The sequence below is a fragment of the Symphodus melops genome (assembly GCF_947650265.1).
Source record: "Symphodus melops genome assembly, chromosome: 5".
NCBI lineage: Eukaryota > Metazoa > Chordata > Actinopteri > Labriformes > Labridae > Symphodus > Symphodus melops.
Genome location: NC_136695.1, coordinates 20,221,043 through 20,245,288, shown reverse-complemented (window position 1 = coordinate 20,245,288; position 24,246 = coordinate 20,221,043). Strand labels below are relative to the sequence as shown.

Sequence of the window (24,246 nt, the reverse complement as noted above, 5' to 3'; positions counted from 1 at the left end):
TAGCAGTCACTGCTGAGCGCATGCGCAGGGCATACATAGAGCATCTGTACTTTCCACGCGTGTAAGCTTTACACTTTGGCTGAAGTCTGGTTTGAAGACAAAAATTGTGGAACTAGAGAGGATTTTTCTTCATAATGGGAGGACAGGCAAAAGGCAAAAAGAAAAACAAGCCGAAAAGGAAAGAGAACCGCTCAAACAAGGGTAAATCTATTCACCGTTTAAACATTGTTTACAATATGTTATAACGACAAGTCAACCCACTAGACAGCAGTTAGTTAACATGTTTGCTTTTATTTAACCCTTGCCTTAAGAACACAAAATAAAATAAAGACTAACCATGTTTACACATTAAACCAATCACAACAGATGCAGGCATTGTTGGATTGACACCCCAAGAAAGAATGAAAGTGAGGATGCATGAAAAAGCCAAGAAGAAAACAGCTGAGAAATACTCTGTCCAACAACTACTAGAAAAGGTAACACCTAATACCACCTCTGTCTCCGTCGTACCTTTTAGGTTTTAACTGCATTTGTGTTATTTAATGTGATCATTTGTACCACAGACAGAAGAATGCATGGATAGTTTTGACTTTGAGACAGCTGGTCTTTTCTGTCAACGAGCCCTGGATGTAGAATCCAACAACCTGCAAGCACTCGACATGCTGGGACACATCCACTCTGAACTTGGAAATGCACAGAAAGCTCAAGAAATATCCTTTATGTGTGTTGTTATCATTGACTGTAAATATTATGTATCAGTATTTCAGTCCTATATGTCTATGCTGTTTCTATTTCAGCAATGCTTGTTAGCCTCCTTGACCAGTTCTTTCCAAGTGTTTCTGCAAGCAGTGCAACTTAGCCCAGATGTAGGCCACAGTAAGTACATGTACCTGGGACAGATCAACTCAGGCCAGGAGGCGGTGAACTACTACACTAGAGGAATACAAGTCATGCTGTCTGCATTGGAAAAACAAGAACAAGCCACTGTGAGTGTACCCACACAATACTCCAGAACAAACTCTAACTTAGCTGTTACACACAGTGTACAGATCATCAAGCAGGAAACGCCAAAGTATCACTGCCTTCCATTCCTACAGAATCTAAGGCTTGATTCTAGTGTAATGTAATTTTTCTTCCACAAGAGGGTGATGTTGGACAATCTATCTATTCATCTGTTTGTACACTATTGTAGCGCTACTTTCACTCTTGACTGCATAGCTTGTTTCTCTTAAATGTTATATTTTGTATTTAAGTTGCATAATGAAAAAAAAAAAAAGTTGAAGTTGCCTGACATTAACAGCCTAATTAAAATAATTTGTGGTGGAACGTAAAATAAAAGTCCCATGCACATTTCTTGTTCCAGATTTCTATCTTGTAGCTCACTCAAGTTAGAACATGAAACAATTTTAAATACCGAAAAAAAAAGCAATACTTAAAGACACTTTTACACAATACCTAGATCTGCTAAACAAAATGCACCTTTGGAATAAACTTTATTTAAACGAAAACCCCTACCTTCACTTCCCCTTTTTTAATGAGTGCTCTTCATGTCTTGTTTACACAACTTGACTCAGCCTCCATTCTTTCGTTCCACAAAACGTTGCGAGTGCAAGATTTTATTCAAGTTAATCTTGTCCTTGAGTACTTCTCTGGTCCTATTCAAAGTATTGATCAGTGCTGTCAACCAGCGTTTGAGTGACTGTGCAACTGTCTTTATGTATCACTCAACGCTCTGCCTTGAGTTTGACTCAGTGTATTCACAGCAGTTGTTTGGTAGTTTGGAGTTAGAGTCTTTGTTTTGAGTTAGATCATTTTAAGTACCTTTTTCTTTCCAGGACTCTTATATTGATGGAGGTAATACATACAATAACTGCTGTGTATGAAGACATCCATTACACTCACGGGTCATTGACAAGTCTCAACTTTTGATACATCCATGTCATTGTTTTCCCTTTTGATTTGATTTTCATATTCGTTAGACTTTTCTTCAAGTTAACAGTCAATGAATATTTAGAAACTCAAAGCATACACCCACACATTCACCTAAAACCAACATGATACAGTAAAAACAGGAAACGTGTTGCATGTATTGTTAGAATGGCTCCTGTGTATAACGTTGTTTGTTCCACTTGAATTCTGAAACAATCTAACCTACATTATGGCATTTGAATTATTCATGTCAATTTACATAACTGTTCTTCCAGTATTCATGAGAAGCAGGTTAAAACGTTTGACTTAAAATCTCTCTCCTACTGTAACATGTCAAAATGTAGCCCATGAAAAAATATCTATAGGAATTGTTTTTTTTATTTGTAAAACAGGGAAGTCGTGAAGTTTTATCCAACATTTACATCCACGGTTAAGATTTTTAACTCGCATCAAAATATAGAGTACAATCTGCGTGCCATGCTAACTGTCTTCTTGTCGAGACTTGATCAATAAGTTACTTTGATACAGTTTTTTACTTTTTTAAGACGTGTGCCCTCTGCTCTTTAAGCAGCCCCAGGCCGCAGCTGCTGCCCCCCCAGAGGAGGACCCTGAGCGTCCCACTGCCAAGGACATTAGTGTAGCCTACTGCTCCATCGCTGAGATTTACCTGGCAGACCTCTGGTACTGGAGCACACCGAGTTACACTGAGTTACATTGTTACCAGTCTTAACCCCATTTCATTGAGATTTGTCCAATCTGTGTGTGTCTCTGTGTGTGTAGCATGGAAGAGGGAGCTGCAGACAAGTGCAGAGAGTCCATAGAGAGAGCATTACAGTATCACTATGACAACCCAGAGGCTCTCCAGCTCATGGCCAGTTACCTGTTCAGTACAGAGAGAAACCAGGTCAGTCCACACACACACACACACACACACACACACACACACACACACACACACACACACACACACACACACACACACAGTAAGGATGAATTATCACCACATTAAAGCGGGAATCTGCTGAGTTAATTATTCTGAGCAAATTGAATTGTATGCCATTAATCAGCAGATGGACACGTACATTAATACATACGCACACATACGGGTCATACTGATAGGAATGTTAATTACTCGGCAGATCACTCGGGTCATATAGTCATCTGATGAAGAGTGCTAGTAGAGCACTTTTGCAAGACTTTGCTGCAGAAAGCGTCTGACAAATTTCTAAAACGTCTATTCTTCTTTATCTGAAGTGTTGCATAGTTCAGAGATGTTTTCAGTTTTGCCACTTCATCAAATCCCGTGTGAAAGACGTTGAATTGAAAAGTTGTTTGAGGGAATTGTATGCGGCGCATGCTGGAGAATGCTTCTGGAGTTGTTTTTTTAAATATGCCTTCATGAGTCATCCACATTCTCACGTTGATCATGTGACATTGTTTTTTCTTTTTAAAGTTTTCTTATGTTGTTGGATGAAAAGTGCATGAGAGGTGTTCATTTTATTTCCTTACATTTTATGTTAAATATCTTAATAATCCCCTTCCTGTTTTTTTTTTTTTTTTCTGTGGAGGATTTTATACAGAAGCTAAAAGTCAGTGAACACTACTGATAACTCTGTAAAGTATCCAGAGTTCATCGTTGGTGGAAAACAACTCTCATTTATTGAGCTTTTGATTTCATCCTAAATTTCCAGATTTCTAAAAACCCACCTTCTCCAATTAGCAGCTGTGGATACCTAAATGACCTGACGAATGAACAAAACACTCGTTTAAAAACAGGATTCTTCACCCTCCGACATCAACACGTTTGGAAGAAGAGAGATTGTGTCGAGCTAAAACGGGGATCTGTAATACCCGCTTTAAGCTCCAGGGGTCAGGCTGGCTGCAGTCAATCTGGTTTTAAACAATCTGTTATTTTAAAGGTAGAAAAAAAAATCATATAATCAACCCTAATTTCATTCAAAAGTCATTGAATTTAGTTTAAATGGGTATAAGGGTGTAATTAAAACAAACTCGTGACCTTCACTCCTCACATTATTTTCTCTATTTGTTGATTTGTGTGTTTTTATCTACGTTTATATTGTCTAGATTTTTCTTCAGTAAATGGATTAACTTGTATCTACTCTGTGCTGTCTGCAGGAAGGCAAAGAGTACCTACTGAAGAGTGTTGGATTGTGGCTACCTGCACAGAGCGCAGCTTCTTCCAGCACGGAGGAAGAGTTGCAGGTGAGTTGTTAGTTAGATTTTGCTCTGACAGCAACCAGCCTTAAGATCCCAGTTTATTTATAAAGCACTTTCATCTAACCCGATTGTCACGCTGTGCTTCGCTGTGAGCGCAAACAGAAGGACACCAGGAGAGGTTTAAAAAAGGAAAAGAAAAAAAGTTGCAGGTAATGAAATGAAGGATAATAAAATGAATAAAAGATGGAACAAAGTTATGTGTGTGCTCTGGTAAAGAAACACTGGGAGAGTGTATCACGGATAAGTGAGAAAATGACTACGGGGGGGGGGGGTTTGACAACGAGACGAGGGATGGTGGTAATGTCAAAGTTAGGCTGGGTTCAAAACTGCAGCAGCAATGTCGGCTGAGTTTACACTAAAATATGGAGGAAATGTGATGAAAGAGGGGTGAGGGGATGGTTTGAGACTGAACAGCCCGCGGGCTGCAGCGATGACTCTTATCTTGTGGAGCAGGTTGATCTGAACTCAGCCTGCTGACACTTCCACTGTGATTAACAGCCACACAGCCTCAGAATGTTTTGTAGCTGGAAATTGGATCGTGTTATTATCGCACAAAAGAAGAACTGTGTTTGTAGGCGTCTTGCATTAACTCTCATCGTAGACTCTTTTTATTTTTTTATTTATTCATTTTTTATCTTTTTCTCCTCCAGAATTTGATCCCCCCGTATGAGTCCCGCATCACCACAGCCAAACTGCTCATGGAATCGGAGGAATATGAGGTATCATCTGTTGTGCTGTGGTCATTTCACTCATGCCATGTTGTTGATCTGTGCCTGTTTGATAGTGGGAGGGTAGTCTGGCATTTGAATATTTATATATATATATATATATGTGTGTGTGTGTGTGTGTGTGTGTGTGCTTTGTAATACTCTTCTTTGTAGGGGATAGCATTGAAGGTGAACAGGCCATGCCTGGTCTTTATCCCCTCCAGAGTTCACTGTCAATAATTGACGAGTGATATTTACAGAGAGGGACAGGGGTGAGGAGGAGGAGGAATAAAAAAGAAAAAAAAAAAAAGAAAATGAAGGATGCTCCAGTGTGATGAATGGCTGTCGCATCTGTGGTACAGCACACTTCTAAATCACTCATCAATTCCTAGCATTAATGGCCTTGATTTTAGTGGCTCACCGCCTTCAGTTCGGTGCTCAAACTCCTGGTCTTAAGAGTCATTAACACGGAGAGTTGTTTTCTTCAAAGACCGCCACACCAACCGCACTTGTGCAATCTTCTGTTGTGATCCAGAGATTAATTTTAGTCACTCTTGTTGAGTGGTTTATGCTTATCACTGGCAGGAAATACGAGCGGTGTCCTTTTTTCCCCCCTCTCACTCCCAAACTGCTCGGTTGTGTGTGTGTGTGTGTGTGTGTGTGTGTGTGTGTGTGTGTGTGTGTGTGTGTGTGTGTGTGTGTGTGTGTGTGTGTGTGTGTGTGTGTGTGTGTGTGTGTGTGTGTGTGTGTGTGTGTGTGTGTGTGTGTGTGTGTGTGTGTGTGTGTGTGTGTGTGTGTGTGTGTGTGTGTGTGTGTGTGTGTGTGTGTGTTTTGAGGGGGATACGGGCTGTCAGGTGTATCAGTAAAATGACAACGTCTCGGTCCATAGTCTCTGACATGTCGTTTGTCTTCATCCTCCTGTCGCCGTCATCAAGCCTGAAACAGAAACCGCAAACACTCACACTCCTTCAGAACATGAAGATTGTTGCTGTGTGTGCACATACAGAAGTTTTCTGATATTCTTTTAGCCATCAGCTGTGTGGAAGTTTCCGTTGGAAATTGAACTTCGGAGGGCGGGGGGGACTGGAGAAGAGGGGGAAACAAGCTATTTTGTGTCCGTCTCTCCCAGACTGGGACTTAGCCGGATTTGATAGTAACATCCTCTCTCCTTCCTCTGTCACACACACACACACACACACACACACACACACACACACACACACACACACACACACACACACACACACACACACACACACACACAAACAAACAGGCACAATCCCTCATTTTTGAGCCCTCTCTCTCTCTCTCTCTCTCTCTCTCTCTCTCTCTCTCACTCTCTGGACTCAAAATCTACGAACAGCTCTAAACTCTGTGTAAAGTTGTGCGCTTCCAGTCTGAAGAGTTACCAGTTTGAAGGCTACCTCGCAGGGTGCCAGGCTTTGACGATTTGTCTTCATTTTTCCCCCATTGAATCTTTCGTTTGGTCCAAACTGAGCCAAGGCTTTGAAAATCTGATTAATATATTTGCCAATGTGTGTGTTTTTCTTCTATTGCATTGAGTATACAACTATTTCTGGTTTATAAATAATAACAGTAGCAGAGGAAGTGGGACGGTCTTTGCCAGGACGCTCTTGTTTGTCGCTGCAGGAGGTTTAGCTCTTTGGCTGATGGATGCAGTCTGGCATTGACCATTAAAAATCAGTCCGTGTTTTAAGCTCGATTTCAAGTGAACCAGCCTCATGCCAAAATGAAAATATCATACTGTGATTACATTGGCAAAATTATCTGGGTGTATGATATTATCTCATTAATTATTGGGGGGAAAAAACACTGTAGTGCATTGGGATGACAAATTAAATTAGAAAAAATGGCATTTTGGTTCCCTAAAGGCTGTCGGTGGAAGCATCCTATCGTTCGTGTCATCGCTTCACGCCGTGCCAGTCAAAACCAAAATCTTCACACGTTGAACACATGACCTTTACTGTCTCACCTCTTTGCTTTTATTTTTTTTTTTTCAAGGTGTGTCTTCATTCCATTAAAGTGAATAAAGTCCCTGAGACATTAATAGAGGTGGTCACTTACTGAATGAAGTGGCACTCGGCCGCACCTTTGCATTAGTTCTAGTAGGAAAATGTTGCCATCACTTTCAGTTTCTAGAGTATACCCTTTAAAAAATACAAAACAGATGTTCTTTTCTTCATTTTTTTTTTTCTTTTTTAGCCACAGATAACAAGAAAATCTAAACATGAAAGTACGTTTTATTTTGAAAGGTGGCTAGTTTAATATTTATGAGATATTAGGGGCGGTAGAATGTAAGCCATGACATCATAGAACCTAAATGGGTTGTAACATAAAATTGTCATGACTTCCTAGTTAATAAATTGGCATTGAAAGATAACTGTGGGCACACTTATGAAATTAGATCAATGAATACACTGAAATGATTTATTGTGGCATAGTGAAAGCATTCGTTTCCTGATGTCTGCTCTTCCATTCATTCTTCATTTCCGGCACGACTGTAACCTCCTGATTAGCAAAAAATAAATAAATAATAAATAAAAAAAGAGCACACTAAATAGCTTTTCAAGGATTAAACAAAAACAAACTGTAAATGCCTTCCAGAGTAGTTTAAGATTCACATCGCTCTTCATGAAAGTGAGTTAAAGAGAGACTGAGAACTCACTGTCCATTACTTTGGTGTCGTCTGAACTATTTCCTGTAAATAAACAAATGCGTCATTGATAGTTAGCGGTCAGACGAAAGACAGTATTCTTTCTGTTATCAACTTAAACATGCTGAGTCATTAGATCCAGTTAGAACCACTGAGGGCCTTCTTTCTTTTTCTCCTTTTCTAAAGCCTTCAATGTATTTCGGTTTCGGGCACGTGGTTAAAATAGATGAGTGATTTACTGTTTATTACTTTGTGTTGGCTGTTTGCTGGTTAACAGAAGAAGATGCTGTTTCATTTTTTTAAAAATTATTTATCAGATAAAAAACCAACCATCTGTGCTTCATCCCCTCTGTCATGAAGATCTTCTTTTTGCTTTCCTCATTGCAGGATCTTTTGTTGAGGTGTTGGTTGGACTCCTTTCATTGAAAGAGGGATCATGTGATTAGTTAAACAGCGCGGCCTCCAGAGAACACTTGTTTGTTTTATTAGGCTCAAAAGGAGATGAGCATGTTACCATCAACAACACCCATCACCACCGTGTGCACGTGGCACACAGCAGAGCCCCTCCCCTGTTTGTCAGCTGATGGTTACTTACTTGTCGTTGTCACTCTGATTGGCTTCCATGTTATTTACTGAAGATTTCTGCCCTTAAATTTACCTCCCCATGGAACGCAGCTACTACTTTTCAATTATGTGTGCAGCCACAGTTAACACTGACATCCTCAGGATTCATTCACTTAAGCAAACATGTCCCTCTATTGTACGTGTGTGTGTGTGTGTGTGTGTGTGTGTGTTTGTGTGAGTGTGTATGACTTGGGTTTCTGTGTGTTACAGATACAGCTTGCCCTTGCTTGTAAAGTGATTTGTCTTTCTTCTGTCTCTGCTGTGCGCTCCGGTAAAATGATTCTGTTAAACAAAATCGCCTAAAGATTACACACACACACACACACACACACACACACACACACACACACACACACACACACAGTGACCATTATAAATGAGTTCCTCCAAGAGCTATATTTTTTCTTAGCAGGCCTTGAAATAAAGAGGACAACATCTACATGGTACTTTGGCATCGTGTGTGTGTGTGTGTGTGTGTGTGTGTGTGTGTGTCTTAGTGATGCACCACGTTGTTCAAAGACCATTTTCGTTTTTTTGTTTTTTTTATTGGGATCATTTTCTTCGTACCCCTCTTTAGAATTTTCCCACTATTTCTTTCGAAGCACCCTCTCTCTCCCCCCCCCCCCCCTTATCTTCACGGGAATATTAATCTTGTTGTTGTTTAGAGCATGAAGCGGCTTTAAAATCTCTGAATCTTTAATCAGTTGCCCCCGGGTTGACCAGTGTAGTTAGGAAGGAGTACAGTTGGAGACCAGATAATGCTTCATTGCACACTTATCTTGGCTCCCAGATATATCTCGTTCTATTTTTGTTGCTGCAAAACTGCCTGTTCCATCAGTTGTTTAATACCCAGACAGATCGTCTCTGCTATCTCTTCTATCTAGTACTGCTTGGCTCGAATTGCTGTGTGTGTGTGTGTGTGTGTGTGTGTGTGTGTTTGTGTGTCACATTGTGATTCAGTGAAAGTCAAGTAGATAAATCTGATGCTGGGCATTAATCCATTCATCATCGGCTGGGATTAGATGTTATTGTTTGTGTATTTTTAATCAGTCATTAATTAATTAAGGACAATGGGTTTTCAGCTGATAATTGGTCCAGCAATCAATCAAGTGACTCTCTCTGGCATGCACATCTGCACACAGTCTTAACGAGAAACTCTCAATTAACCCGACGTTCCCTCAATCTACCCGGCAACTGACCTCTTTATCTCCTCCGGAAGCGCGTCGGCTTAATGAAAAGAGAAGAGAACTCCGAGGAGCGGGAGGGAAAAACAATTTGGAATCTCTGCGGCTAATAAGACGGCCTTAACAAGAAACAAGTGCTGCTTGTTGTGCTCACCGTTGTGTGCAGCTCTGTTGTCAGCGTGCAAGCAGTGTGTGCGCCCGTGCACACCAACGCGCCTCCTCTTTTTTTTTTCTTTCTTGCCCTTCACCACGGGTGATTGGCTAACAGTCGCCTCCAACCTGAAGTTGACAAAAATCAATACATCATCACCTGGGGGTTCACACAAACACAAAGACACACGCGCACACACACACACACACACACGCACACACACACACACACACACACACCACTACCAAGGGTCTGTAAGCAGAGAAGGGGAGCCAAACAAACACACAGCCTACTTTAGTCAAGGTCTGTTTTCTGTAATAGAAACTTCCCACAGAAAGTGACCCGGAGTGAGACACACTGGGATAAAAGGTCAGCTTACATTTAGCTCCTTTGACGCCTTAAAGGAGAGGTGACCTCAGGGTTACCATGCTAGGGAGGCTGTTCATTTGGAGTGTCACAGCTTTTTTTTTTTTTTTTTTTGAAGCACTAATAATTACAGCATCATTAAAGGAGTGTCAAGGATACCACAAGAAATTCACAGGAATGTTGAAAATCTGTTTCCGTGTTGGAGTCAAATGATATGGAGGACTATTTGTGGTGTACTGCAGTAAAGACAGAGAAAAATGAAAACATTGTAGTGCTGAAAAGAAGAAGAAAAGTAAAACTGTGCCGGTATCAAGATTACATTTGTCGGTGAATAGATTAAAAGGGCTATTGAACAGAGTGACTATTGACTGTGCGATAAGCACTGGTGAGTGTGTCTTATCGACGGCCATGTCTGTTGTCTTGTTGGTATCGACGGCGTTGTATACGGGATCTTGGCCTCACAGACGCTTATCAGGCCCTCTGATCACTGCGATCGATCATGCTGCCTGGGAGAAGCACAACACTACTCAGCAAGCAAAGTGTTAGTCATCACGTGTGCGGTTGTCTATAGATCGAGGCAGCATGGAAGAACACTGTACGTTCTTTTGAGTGTGGTCTGATTCCTTTTTTATTATTATTATAATTTTTTAATCATTTCAATGTGATTATTATTATTATTTTTAATGGTTTGAAATCTTGATTCAGTCTCTCTCTCTCTCTCTCTCTCTCTCTCTCTCTCTCTCTCTCTCACTCTCTCTCTCTCTCTCTCTCTCTCTCTCTCTCTCTCTCTCTCTGCATTAGATGGCCGTGGATGTGTTGGAGGGTCTTCTAGAGGAGGATGACGAGGTTGTCCAGGTAAGCAAATTGAGTCCTGGACTTAGTCTTATAAAGATGTTGGTTTAATCTAATTCTTTCATTGCAAGGTGGACAAATTGCTCAGAATAGTCATCTTTTTAAGGAGTAGGAGTGTGACAAATACAGATACAGAGATAAATCACCCTCCTGACTCGATTTGACACATTTATAAAATTGCTGATACCAAGTTAAAAAAAAAAAAGATTTCCCTGCCTTTTTGACTCACTCGGTCACCCCTTCCTGTCTCCACACGGTGGCGTTTATGACATGAATGAGGGTAACGTGAAAAAAAGTTAACTGGCCAAAGAAGAAGTTGACGGCGGTATGAGAGAAGTAGACTGTCAGGATGTGAGAACGCTGACACAAAGGATCTGAAACTGACACCTAATTGCATTGAATAAAAATCTTGCACTTAACTTCTTTTAAAGGTACAGTATTCTTTATAGTATGAAGACCAACATTATTAGCCAATTAAAGTGATGCGTTTCGGCTTGCGGCTCATGCGAACAATCTAAAGATCTACAGCTGGAAACTCTGTGTTTGTGTACGCTCACATGTCATTGTAGAGGATTAAATGATTAAGAGCTTTAGTTCTGTGTCCCCTCGCAGACAGCCCTGTTATAGTGATACCGCAGGCACTGCTGCATCTGACCAACACGCAGGCAAATCTTTCATCACTCCTCCACTGAGCCGCTGTTTACACGTGAGCTCAATCAACCTCCAACTTTTGCATCACTTGCTGTCACCGCTCGCACGCTCACCCTGCCGGGGTATGAGCGAGCCCTTAAATGCCTATTAGAGAGAGCTATGAATGGCAGCATTTAGTCGGAACTATGTGCTGTCACTCGGCTCCAAATTCCCCCGTGTCAGTGGCAGAGGAAAGTGAAGGTGTGCCACTGAATGTCAGAGAGAAAAAGCACAGCAGCTTCTCTCTCAGCCTCTCCCCCCTCAGGCCCAGCCTCCCACACACCCCCTTCAGCTGACAGATTGAGAGCAGTCATCAGGGGTCTGAACTTTAAAACTCACTCTGGAGACAAACAGCTGCGACTCTTGATTTGAGCGGGCCTACAGCTAATCGCACAAGCGATTCCCTCACAAGTAGCAGTGGTCTAAAAGTTGTTGTTTTTTTTGTTCCCCCCCCCCCCCCCCCCCCCCCCCCCCCCCCCAGAATCATTCCTTTCACAGTAAAATTGCTGAGAAAGCGTTTGACTGACACTTTGAACGACACGAGGCTCTGTCCCTTTCTCCTCACTTCCCCTCTTTTGTCTCGTTCCCTCTCTTAAGTGCGGTTCATAAAGTCGTTAGCTCTCGCCTCCGTCTTCTCGCTCTGCCGTATCTCAAAGTTGGAACCTTACTTACAAAATGTTAAGTCTGCACAAACAACTCAGCCAGCTTCCTTGCAAATCTTGTTTCAAAGGTATTCCGCTCATTCATGGTGCGTTTGTTCTTCCTTCAGCAGCACCATATGGGAACTAAGATGTGCTGTCACTTTGAAACAACAATAGTCCCAGTGATTTGACTGACAGACGCAGACTTTATTTTATTATTTGTGCCTCTGTCTGGGGTTGTGGTCGGATAGAGTGGATTCTCTGAAGTTGTTAATTAGCGAACTTTCTTTTTTTTTTTTTTTTTTTACTTTGGAGTACAGATGCATGAGCCATTTTTATCACGCACAAAAATATTTCACATCGGACTTTCTGTTGAGATTATTCTCGCCTTGTTCTTATGTGTTTTTTTGTTGTTGTTTCTTTCCGAAGGCATGCAGTGTTTCGCATTTGTGGAGAAGTTCACATTTTGAATATGAGTGACCCAAATCTCCCTCTTTTGCTCTTGAATATATACACATCTAGACACTCATCACACTTGTCTTTTTTTCTCTCCGGGGTCCTGCATTCACAGAAAATGTTTCAGTGATGAAAATGTGACAACTGCTGCTTCTGCAACATGACTCCATTTATCCAGTACTGCTGTTGTTCTGATAAGTATGACTGCAGGGGGGGGTAGCCTCCCACTCTGCATGCTGAGAGGCATTTCTGAATTCAGCGTGGCATGCCTTGATGTGTTTGTTAGCTAAATGGTTGATTTGGCAGAGGTGTGGGTCCCTACTGCCTCTGCCCTCCATGAATAATAAATAAAGCTAATATTTGTTTCTCAGTGCTGGAAAGAACAGTGGGTGGGTGAACTTTGGCCTTAGATGAGAGGCGCGCACACACCTCCAAGTTCCCTTAGAGATGAACGTGATTCTTTCGAGAGGTGGAAGAGCGAGCACCGAGGAGTGTTGTGATTGTGAAGCAGAAAACAAAACAAAAAAAAAGAGCGTGATTATGGAGGAGAAGGAAAACCGAGCTGATTTGCGTGCGTTTCAGAATGCTAATTCAAAGATAAAAGAGGTGGAATCAAGGCATTGTTTAAAGTGAGTGGATCCTTTCAACTATCATTTTTTTTCATCAGTTGCAAAGTTGAGGGGCAGTAAGCTCGCTAACAGCACCTAAACGCCCGACTCTGTGCACTGATCCCCCTCACACATCTAATCAGACTCCAGGCACCTTGCTGAAAGGTTTGAAGGTTTGCAATGGAATCAGCTAAATGATTATCTATTCTCTGCGAAAGCATTGATCGAGCGAGTTGGTGTTGGATTTTTTTTTTTTAACGACAGCCTTATGATGACAATACATCTAACGCACTGTCGCTCTCAAACCTTTAGGTGAAGAAATGAACCCCGGTTCTCTGAAACCCGAGTGAGCTCTCTCACTATGGGACACGCCCCTGGCACTGTCCCCCTCAGGAGCAGTATCACGCCGAGCCTCGACTCCAGAGGAGGGATTTTCCTCCAACTATAAAAAGCCTGATGTTTAATTTTGAATTGATGATCTGGTGATGAACTTCTGTCCGTTAGACTCGTGCGATTGAGCTGCTGGCAAGTTGTATACATGATGCAGGATCTCAAGAAAAAGCTGGTCTTTGCTACGTCGATGGATCTAAAGCTCTTTTTACAAAATAAGATAGTGCTTAAGGTGTTGTTGTGAAAATGTGGCAGTGGAAAAAAGAGCATAAAACATGACCCCCCCTGACTTTGTGTTCTACGATGATGATTCAGTGTGTGACGGATAAATCCCACATATGATTCAGAATGCTACAGTATAGGTTTCTTAAATCAGCGTCTCCTGTGCAACGCCGCTGTGTGTTCCTCTCTCGCACAAAGACGGGACATGCATCGGCATCTGTTCATCTATAAAGCTCTCACAGAAAAATGACCCTCATAGCGAACACAACTTTTATTCGCAGACATGTTCCTGAAGGCAGCTTGCCTGTCAATGTTCCTCGAGTCAGATAACAGAACTGGGGAAATCTTTTCTTATTCTGCACCTGACTCTTGGAACGACATACAGCACCAAACGTTTACCTTTTTAGGCAATTTAAAAACCTCATTTTAAACCTCCAAACCTCTGTTTATAACTGTTTTAGTGTGTGTGTTTATTTATCGCCGTTTGGTCCTCATTTATTTGAGTAAATAAGAGACTTTCGCAGTCTTTCGTCGTCTTTCTTTCTAATGATTCGTTGTCTGTCTTTTAATTAGTTCTGTCACGACTCAATGTCATTTTAAATGAGGGTTGCCCCTGAATGATCTTTTGATTTATAAATAAAGGTTTGAATTGAATTATTCTCTTACTGGCCGTTGTTTTAGTAGTTCACGCCTTTTATCTTTACTTGTCTATCGCATCAGCATCAGCATTCAAAACAGAAACAGATCTGTTGGATAAAGAAGAGTAGGACCAAAAGAATACTGACTCATTCTTTTCTCTTTTTTTTTTTTTTTTTTTTGTAAAGTGGCTTCCTGGGGAGGAAACTGTTTAACATGTTTTGCTTGCGATGCCCTGAACGTAACCTTCCTCGGAGCAGGTATGAGATGGCTCTAGGAGTTATCGTCATCATGATGCTGAAAAATGAGCCACCACCAGTGTGGAGGAAGGAAAAAAGCAGAGTGGAGGCCGAGTAAGCTTGTTAGCCCACTAATCCAGCTTTCTGAGGCAGCCCCCAGGACCGCGGTACCAATGTTCTTAACAATATTTATTATCAGGCGGAAAGATGCTCATAAGAAATAAAGAAAGTAACAACTGCATAACGAGAATATGAGGGAAAAAAAAAATGCTCGTTCACTGTTTTAATAGCAAGGCTAATATTGTCTTCAGTCTGTGGGTGAGATGTTATTTGAAATGCAAAGACTATATATCTGCCTTAAGGATTCTATTTTTCATTTTATTTTATGTTCCTGTTTAGTAATCGCACTCCAAAGATTGAAGCGTATATTATTGGTGACTGATGGAAAGATTGTCAACCCACCGGTTTGACGGTGAAGCTGCATGAACATTTCTGTTTGTCAGGATTGGATCATGTCGGCCGTTCTTACGTGAGTGATGGATTGCTCGTGTGTCTGTGTGAGTCCGTCTCACATTTGTGAAACGTGTTTGTCAAAGAAGGATGTTAAATTTCATGCAGACATGCTTCGCGAGCGTTACAAATGTGTTTCCCTTGTCATAGCTGACTGACTGCCACGGAGAACACTCCCTCTCTGTCTCTGAATATCTGCTCCTCACGCCCCCAACCTTGTCTCTTCTCTTCTTTGTGTTTTTCTTCCTCTGGCTTCCAGGTGTGGTATCTCTCTGGGTGGGTGTGCTACCTCCAGCTAGAAAAAGCAAAAGAGCAGCAAGAAAGTGAGGGAAGAGGAGTGACGGAGGAGGAGAAGGAGGAGCAGAAGGCACTAACGGAGGCGGCCAGATCATACCTGACCAACGCTAAAAAGGTAAATAAGGTCAAGAGAACATGAAATACACTAAAGAGGGAAGAAAAAAAAAAGGACTTTTTAAAGTCTCAGGCACAGAGAGGATTTCTGTTACAGATGTCGAACTTAAAGTGCAAATCTAGTGGAGGAAGGTAAGTGCTTTAGCAGAATTATTCTAACCAAGCTCCAGTTGGACTCACTTGTACTCAACTCCATGTTTCTATGACAGGAGACTGTATACCTTTTAATACATTTCATTTATTGCAGTTTTCTTCCATTACTCAACTGACTGTCTGAATTCATGGTCCCTGAGGTTTCCAGTTCCTTCATAGTTCCCATTCACTAAAATGGAACGGTTACGAAAATCAAAGTAGGGTTTTACCCTTCTGAAATGTAATGAACAAGTGATGCCTACACAAATATGTACAGTCATAGAGCGAAGCAGACTGAAGGGGCGAAAGGAGACATGTTGAGCTTTCATGTGATGTCACACTCATGTGGAACCGCCCACCTGGCAGGCCGACTGAAAGTGTTCTCACGAATGCCTTGTTTTACAGTTCTTGTTTATCGCAATGCCAAAAACACTCTTTGGATATGTCTTTAATAAAAAGGCTAAATACAGAGGCGTACTTTAGGCCGCTGTATCCTCTGGACCCACCATCAACTCCTCCATGAAAACCACGACCCACGTTTCTGATATTTTCCAACCAAATCGGGTTCATTTTTCATAAAAGATGTTACAGTTTGAACCTCAGACGTTTGAAAGTGCGACAGAACGAACACATAGAAGAAGACAACGTGTTTGAAAAAGCACTTTATGAACTTTTTGACACCATTTTTTCCCCCCCATGCGCTGAAAACAGCTCTGCTATCCAATTGAGGGTCCCGACCCAACAGTTGAGTTGAATTTAGGCCACATGACATCTGACAAATCGACAGTTGACATGGTTACTCTTTAAACCATAACACAAGACATGGACTTATGTATTATTGTCCTGTGTGCTGCATAAGGGATGTACGTGCCCAAAAAACATTCAGGTTATCTTGATATCTTTGTTTTCAATGGTGGACACTCTTTTTGCACTCCCATCCCTCACTGCTGGTCATGTGACTGCAAGCTATGAATTGAGAGAACATCGAACGCAATATAGAAAAATCAAATGCAGGACTTGTTGTTTCATGTATTTATGAAAGTAGCTATGGTGTTTTTTCTCAAGCCAGAGTTCTGAGTACTTTTGTTTTTACCACTGTGTAAAGAATCCATGGGTACATAAAGTTACCTGTATTACCCTTTCAAAATAAGTGAGACTCAGGAGAACCAGTTCTTGTCGGAGAAGGAGAACATGCAGTACTGTGAGCACGAGAGGATCTCAAAGATGCTGCACTGTTTGCCACAGAAAAGCCTGTTTTCTATGATCTCAAAGAGGTTTAATCATCCCTCTATCCCCCCCCCCCCCCTTTACTCTCTCCTTCTGTATCTCACTGTCTCACTCACTCACTCACACACTTGGGGTGATGTGTCCCATTCACCCTGTCATTCTGTCAGGGTGCAGTGCCTCTATGGAGCTCTGATTCATGTTAGTCTAAAAACCAATAGGCTTGTAAATCAGACAGCACAGACAGCTCCGCCTACAATTATCTTCTTCTCCTTACTTTCCTCTCTTTTTCGCCTCCCCACCTAACCATCCACTCTCAGGCCTCCCCTCCTGCCCCCATGGTGTCCCTCTACAGATGAGTAGGGGCAGCAAGAAAGGCGACATATTGACGCCTGTCTCTCTGGCCAGCAGAATAGTGACAGGCCTGTCTAACCAGCTTCCACTGGGGATGTCCAAGTGAATGAGCGTCCCAACTGAGACAGGAGCGAGGTGGGCTTAAAGCTGCCAAGTGGAAGAATGGAAGAAACTGAGGAGAGGAAAATAAAAGCACAGGACATGTATAGATTTAAGCTGCTAGCTTTGTGCTGAGTTAATGAAGAAAAAAAAAAATTTGTGAAGAAAAAAAAAAGGAATTCAGAATGAAGTACTAAGCTTTTTCTGCTCAGAGAGAAAGAAACTGATGGAATGAAAAGCTGAAAGACTGGCAGAGGAATTTGGTGAGTCGTCAGAGCGTGACCAGTAAACAGCAGAGCCGTTTCTTTATCGAGTCGAACAACAGGTGCAGAATAATGTTACAGGTAGATGCACAAAGACCTTGAAAAGGTGAGGTGAAATGTAGAGAGAAGCAGCCCCCCTCGCGCTGCACTTTACTCTTCCACTCTGCTCTGTTGCTAAAAACGTGTGTGCATCTCTACAATGTGATTCTCCCTTGTTTATATCAGAGCTTTGTTTCTGAGCGCCACTGTGAGTGTTAATTATTAACGATGAGTCAGTCTGCTAGTTAAAATGGGCTCCAACATGGAAATGAGTCCTCAAAGCCCAACGGCTTGTTTTGGCACAAGTCCACTTCTCTGCATACTCCATGACTTTGTTAAGAGTGTGTGTGTGTGTGTGTGTGTGTGTGTGTGTGTGTGTGTGTGTGTGTGTGTGTGTGTGTGTGTGTGTGTGTGTGTGTGTGTGTGTGTGTGTGTGTGTGTGTGTGTGTGTGTGTGTGTGTGTGTGTGTGTGTGTGTGTGTGTGTGTGTGTGTGTGTGTGTGTGTGTGTGTGAAAAAGCATGTGGTTATGCGTAGGCGCACCTTATGTGGACGCACATATTTAATTACGATTGTTGCGTGCCAACTTGCATATCTAATTCTTTGTAATAAGAAACGTCTTCATCGTTCATCTTATCTGTGATCAATACCCTCGCACGCCCCTGCGCTCTCCTCCTCTCACCTGCTCTCGTAGTGCACGCACACACACACACACACACACACACACACACACACACACACACATCGCACTCAGCTGAGATGCTCTAAAAAGGACTGACAGGGAAGAATGGCTGGGTCTAAAGGACGAGAAGGAAGTGTAGGAGAGGAGCAGGAGGTTGAACAGGAGTGGGAGAATGAAAGGGGAGGTAAGCAAGGGAACAGATTGGATGTTTGGGTGTGTGTGTGTGTGTGTGTGTGTGTGTGTGTGTGTGTGTATATATATGTGTAGGGGGTGTAGCTGGTGAATAGTGGCCAGGGTAAAATCAATAGTAAACCGGACGTGAAATGGAATTTGAGTCTCAGCCAGATAGGGTGCGATTGACGAAGGATCTGCAGTGTATGCACAGAGGACAATGCTATATAGGTGTGTGCAGCAGTGTGCGTGTGCGTGAGTGTGCACAAAGGCAGCGCGGGCAAACAGAGGTCAAAAGCTTTACTATTTGATGTGGCTGAAAGGGTATCCCATGAGCACAGATTGTGGTTATGGTCGGCCCAGGGTGAGCTTGTCATGTAATTTTAATGCAATTCCCCACCAAGGATATGACCAGAGGACTGAAGTGTTAAGTTTTGTGTGTGTGTGTGTGTGTGTGTGTGTGTGTGTGTGTGTGTGTGTGTGTGTGTGTGTGTGTGTGTGTGTGTGTGTGTGTGTGTGTGTGTGTGTGTGTGTGTGTGTGTGTGTGTGTGTGTGTGTGTGTGTGTGTGTGTGTGTGTGTGTGTGTGTGTGTGTGTGTGTGTGTGTGTGTGTGTGTGTGAGAATTTGCGGTCAGCCCTCTTGAGACTCCAGTGACATGCTGTGTTCACACACAATAAAGTCTAATCTCAGCCAGTGTCACACCCTTGCCAGAGAAGTATGTGTTTGTTTGTATCACAGAGGGAGCTGGAGAAGCAAAAAGAAGTTCTTTTTTTTAATTGTTCATCTGTTTATTCCTTTTTCACTAACGAACAGAAACACAGTAGGTTCATATTACACCTTTTTTCATTGTAAACTGGACAAAGATACACTCTTACAGCCCATATATGCTGCACCATGCAATTGATGTATACCGTATAAAAAGATTTTTATATAGAGAAAGAGGTGAACTCTCCTCTGAAACATGTAGAATATCCCAGCTTGCAGCAATACAGCCCTAACATGATTCACTTTTGTATTAAACTCCATGGGCCCTATTCAATTCCATTATCATAGATTGGAGCTGTTACTGTTATTATCATGAAGTCAAATTCGCCCACTTTGTTGATTTACGCTGCATTCTTTTACTGCGTGTCCAGAAACGTTCAGTTCAGGGCCGGATGGAAAGTTTTAAATCGGTTGTAACTTTTAATAGTTTGCCATTTCCAAGAGCTGTATACAGCGGGCAAAGGGTGAACTGAAGTCATGAATATGACAAGCAATCAAAGAGAAATTCAAAGATTCACATTCATCAGGTGATTTCTTTTGCATCCTTTCAGTGGTGTGAGACTTTAAAAGCTGAATTACATAATGCCTTTAACTTCCATTGCATTGACTTCAACTTAATTAAAACATCTTCAGCCATGTCACTGCCCACTTATATCTGATTGGCTAATCTCTTTTTGCAGTCGTGGGGGAAATTTTTGAGTGGGCTTCCAGGTGGGTGTGTCCTTCTTGAATTTCCCTCGGGATCAATAAAGTATCTATCTATCTATCTATCTTAAAAAGAAAAGCTGCTTGTGTGGGCGCATCCTACAACTTTACGCCTTTTTTTAAAATTATCATTACTCTCATACGGAACATGACATCAGTCTTGCTAAGTTCTCCTAGATCACTCCTCATTCAGAGCAGCAGGAAACCACATCCGGAGATAACGCCTATAGCTAAGTTTTAATGCTAAAGCTCTGCACACTATGTGTCCTTCTTAATTAATTTTACTGATTGAAAAAACCCAACCCTTTTTCTACAAGCCACATGGCATAATTAAGACTTGCTGATTATGGGGTGAAAGCCTAACCATTCCATCATTCTTCACCTTTTGTTCCACATCTATACTTAACTTCCCCTTTCATTTCACCTCGTCTTTCTTTTTGTTCCATTTCATTATGCCTTCATTCTCCTGATCCTCACCTGCGCTGTTTCCTTCGACTTAGCTCCTCCGAATGAGGAATTAAAATAAGGACATAAGGAAGGAGGAGGCGACTAGACTGGTCCATTCTAAGCAACATTTACTATCAACACTTTAGAAAAAAGGTTTTGAAAGAAAATAAAATGAATAACATTTTCAAAAATGAGATGCATGGTTAAAGGAAAGAAAATCCGATTTTTCAGTTCTTTATTTGAGGGAGAAAGTCAGGGGAGAACAGGTTTACGAGTTTCATGTCTGTTAAAAAAAAAATCACAGCAATTTATCATGTGGCTTTTCAAATATTTCTGTCTAAACCAAAGTGTTGTATCGACTGACCTACAGATCGACATCGCTCTCCCTGGAGCCATGGTGCTAGCCTCGCTAAAAACAATAGCGACTTGACACATGTATCCATGCACCCTTAGGGCTCTGTAAGTGTAGAATGTGTGTTTGGAGTTCTTGCAGTGGTCAAGTGTGCTTTGGGCTGTGACTTAGGGCTTGAAAGTAGAGCAAAGTGGACCATGAAAAAGTTAGAAGATTATACACACTCACACACCCACACTCTCCCTCTCCCTCTCCCTCCCTCTCCAGGCAGCTCTCTGGGCCGTGAAAGTGAGAAGAGAAAACATAGGCTGTTGCAAATGAGAAATGCCTGTGTTTTTTGGGGGCGGCGGTGCTGATCTCAGCAGCGTTTGGTGGCGACTGGGTAAAGAATAGCTGCTGTTTGTGTAGCTAGCTGAAAGACTCCTGATGAATAATCACGTCCTATCAAGCAGACACTTTGCTATCGATTCGTAGGAAAAATCACCACATACACATTTTCCAAAATAGCTTTCGGTACCACAGCACCTACATGATTTTTTTTCCTCTTCCTTTTTTTTTTTTTTTCTTTTTTCTTCAACACATACACTATATATTTTTTTCCTGATCTTTCTTATGCAACTCATACGTAAGATACCCTCTACCACTTGCCCAAAGCTACAATCTGCAATTATTCTGTGCATGGGCCCAACGGATTGTAAAGCACAAATTTTAGTCAGCCCGCCAGTTTTGGATAAACATCTTCCAGCATTTCACAGTGACACTGGCGGAATTAAATATTTTTTTCCCCTGCTATATGTCTCTCTGTGTGTGTGTGTGTGTGTGTGTGTGTGTGTGTGTGTGAGAGAGAGAGAGAGAGAGAGAGAGAGAGAGAGAGAGAGAGAGAGAGAGTGTGTGTGTGTGCTCTGAGGAGCCTGTGAAGGTCAGCTCTTCCCGGGAAATCAGACCCCTTTGACTGGCCCTGGGTCACGCTCCACCTCCCTGGAGCTCCAACATGCAGTGACAACAGCCACTTAAATATATACACACACAAGCACACACGCACACACACTTTTACACATTTTTACACTCTAAATGAGTTCCCATGGGAGTGCGTGTCTCCTGTCAGGACCCGCTGTTGCTTAGAGACCGGTCCCGGGGCAAAGCAGTCACACACACACTCGTCTTCACTCTCCTGGCCTCGTTACACTTTTACTGAGAATGATGGCCCTCAGCTGCTTATTGTCCAGGAGCTCGAGTAACTGCCTGTGCCTCTGTGTGTGTGTGTGCGTTGGTGTGCCAAATGTGTGTGTGTGTGTGTGTGTGTACGACTGAAAAGAGGATCATTCCTAGATCACACAACCGTTCCCTACTTTCCCTCTTCTTCTCTCTAGTTTTGTTTCTCGAAGGAGAATCATGCATCTCTGCATGAGTTTCTTTCACTTTGTGAAACGCACACACACACACACACACACACACACACACACACACACACACACACACACACACACACACTCACACTCTTGTGTTATGCTTCCTGTCCTTAGTGGTAGCACGAGTAGTTTAATCTCTCAGCTCCACTTTGAGTTCAGTAATTACACTAACGCAGAGTATTTTTACAGAGATAAATCTGCTGCCTGCTTGAAGAACAAGACTTTCTTTTATCTCGCTCCTTCACGGCATATTTCAGCAAGATAACAACTTTGATAATGTGAGCGTATGTGTGCACCCTATATGTGCTTCAGGATACTTTTTTTTTTTTGTTCCGTGTGCGTGTATGAATGTGGCACTAGCGAGAGGAAGATAAATGGCTCTTCTCGTCTCCTGTGCGGCTGAACGGTGTATCAAATGTGCTGATTTGCCAAATGAAAGACAAAAACTGTTTACCAGCGTTTCGCGAGCTATGACTGCGGCGTTGACAGAATACAGCTGCTGTTGGATATTTCAGGCAGCCTAACCAGCACTTAGAGACTTTTTAAAACCTCAAGGCTGCTCACTTCCCTCAACTCCAAGAAGCTGCTTACTGATGCTGCAGTGATGCACTGTTATCTCCAGCCACACAGCGCCAGAGCTTTCTCGTTCTCCGTATCTCATTTCTCGTGTTGCCTCTGCGGTATGATTTTGCAATTCATGTTTGGTTTTTAAAATTTCTGCTGTACAACTGAATGTCTATTGAGAATTTCCCATTCTCAGTCTACTAGCTTAATACTGATTTGCATCATCCTTTTTTTTTTTTTTTTTTTTTTTACCCTGTTTCCCAGCTGTACAGTAAGCTGCGGTGTGATGACCAGCCGGTGTTGGAGCATGTGGAGCAGCTGCTGGGCGAGCTGGGAGGAGAGCTGGAGGCAGAGGAGGGAGACCCCGTCTTGGATGACGATTATGAACCCTGCAGTGATGAAGAGGAAGGGGGCGTTGCAGAAGCACCCATGGAACACTGACCACAGCCCCCTTTGTTTGTGCTCTGATTTCACTCTCCTCCATCATGCTACTTTAAATGTTGTAGCACTCTCTCTAAAGAGCCTTTTTAAACATTTATCCTTGAATTGAAATGCAATGCACAAAAACGTCTACATTAAAAGCTGCAGTTGACTCAGTCTCTTACCATTGGTTGTGTAACGCTTTTGGTGAAATAAGTGCACACTTGAGTAATGCCTCCCTTAATCTCTCTGATAGATGTTGATGAAAGAACTGCATTTTTTGAGCTAAACTTCTTCGCAAGAAACAGCAAAGGCAAAACACCTTTTTGAATGCTTTTTCTTCTTCCACACACCCACACATGGTTTCAACAAGCGGCTCTGCAAGGCAGCGCTTTAATGACTCTTCCAAACTCCAGCAAGTACAGCGCTGCGTCCATTTCGATTGTAGAAATGTGAAATATCTTATCGGGGTGTAAGGGTTGAAAACAAACTGTGTCTGCAAACAAACCGTTAATGATTTCTTTGTGTTACGGTTGTAGTTGAAGTTTGTGTGCTCTTGAAATGTCTTGAAGTGTTATTGTATTCGGTTTATACTGCCTTTGTTTTCCTGCCTTCCTTTTTAACTCATTGGATTCAACAAGATAAGAAACAATAGAGAGAATTTGACATTATGCAGCATGCGCTTCTCCGTCTGTAAGACTGTTCAAAGTGGCAGCACAAAGCCTTTCAGAATGGAGAAATAGCCAACTCTGACTTCTTCTTTTTTTTTTTAATTAATAGTTTTTCACAATACATCCTTTTAAGAATTCTCAGACAGGGTTATGTAGTGCACTGTCGTGTTACAGTAATAGACAGATGCTTTTCACTTCAGTACATTTTTACAACAGTTTTAGCACATCATGCTGAAAAAGCAGTTTGGAAGCTGTGATTGCCAACAACACATTCAGCTCCTTTATGTTCTCAAACCATTATTACACTTTGAACATTACCAACAGCATCTCAAGAAACGACATGATTCGAGCTAGTCTGCTGCTGAAAATATTAAATGCAAAAGATGCATTTCAATGTATTAAAGCCAAATCAACAGATACACA

General features: G+C 42.0%; 1 protein-coding gene across 2 annotated transcripts; it reads left to right on the top strand.

Moving 5' to 3' along the window:
* The first annotated feature begins 9 nt into the window (after window positions 1-9).
* LOC306824771 (uncharacterized protein) lies at window positions 10-24,246 on the top strand. 2 transcript variants are annotated; one of them, XM_079345115.1, is made up of 11 exons: window positions 10-201; window positions 367-476; window positions 564-710; window positions 834-986; window positions 2,501-2,610; window positions 2,710-2,833; window positions 4,066-4,152; window positions 4,818-4,886; window positions 10,675-10,728; window positions 15,377-15,529; window positions 22,997-24,246. In XM_079345115.1, exons 1-11 carry the CDS (start codon window positions 135-137, stop codon window positions 23,171-23,173), a joined length of 1,251 nt encoding a protein of 416 aa, XP_079201241.1. In that variant the 5' UTR covers window positions 10-134; the 3' UTR covers window positions 23,174-24,246. The 2 variants fall into 2 exon arrangements, with proteins under 2 accessions (XP_079201241.1, XP_079201240.1); XM_079345114.1 differs by having other exon boundaries at window positions 2,498-2,610.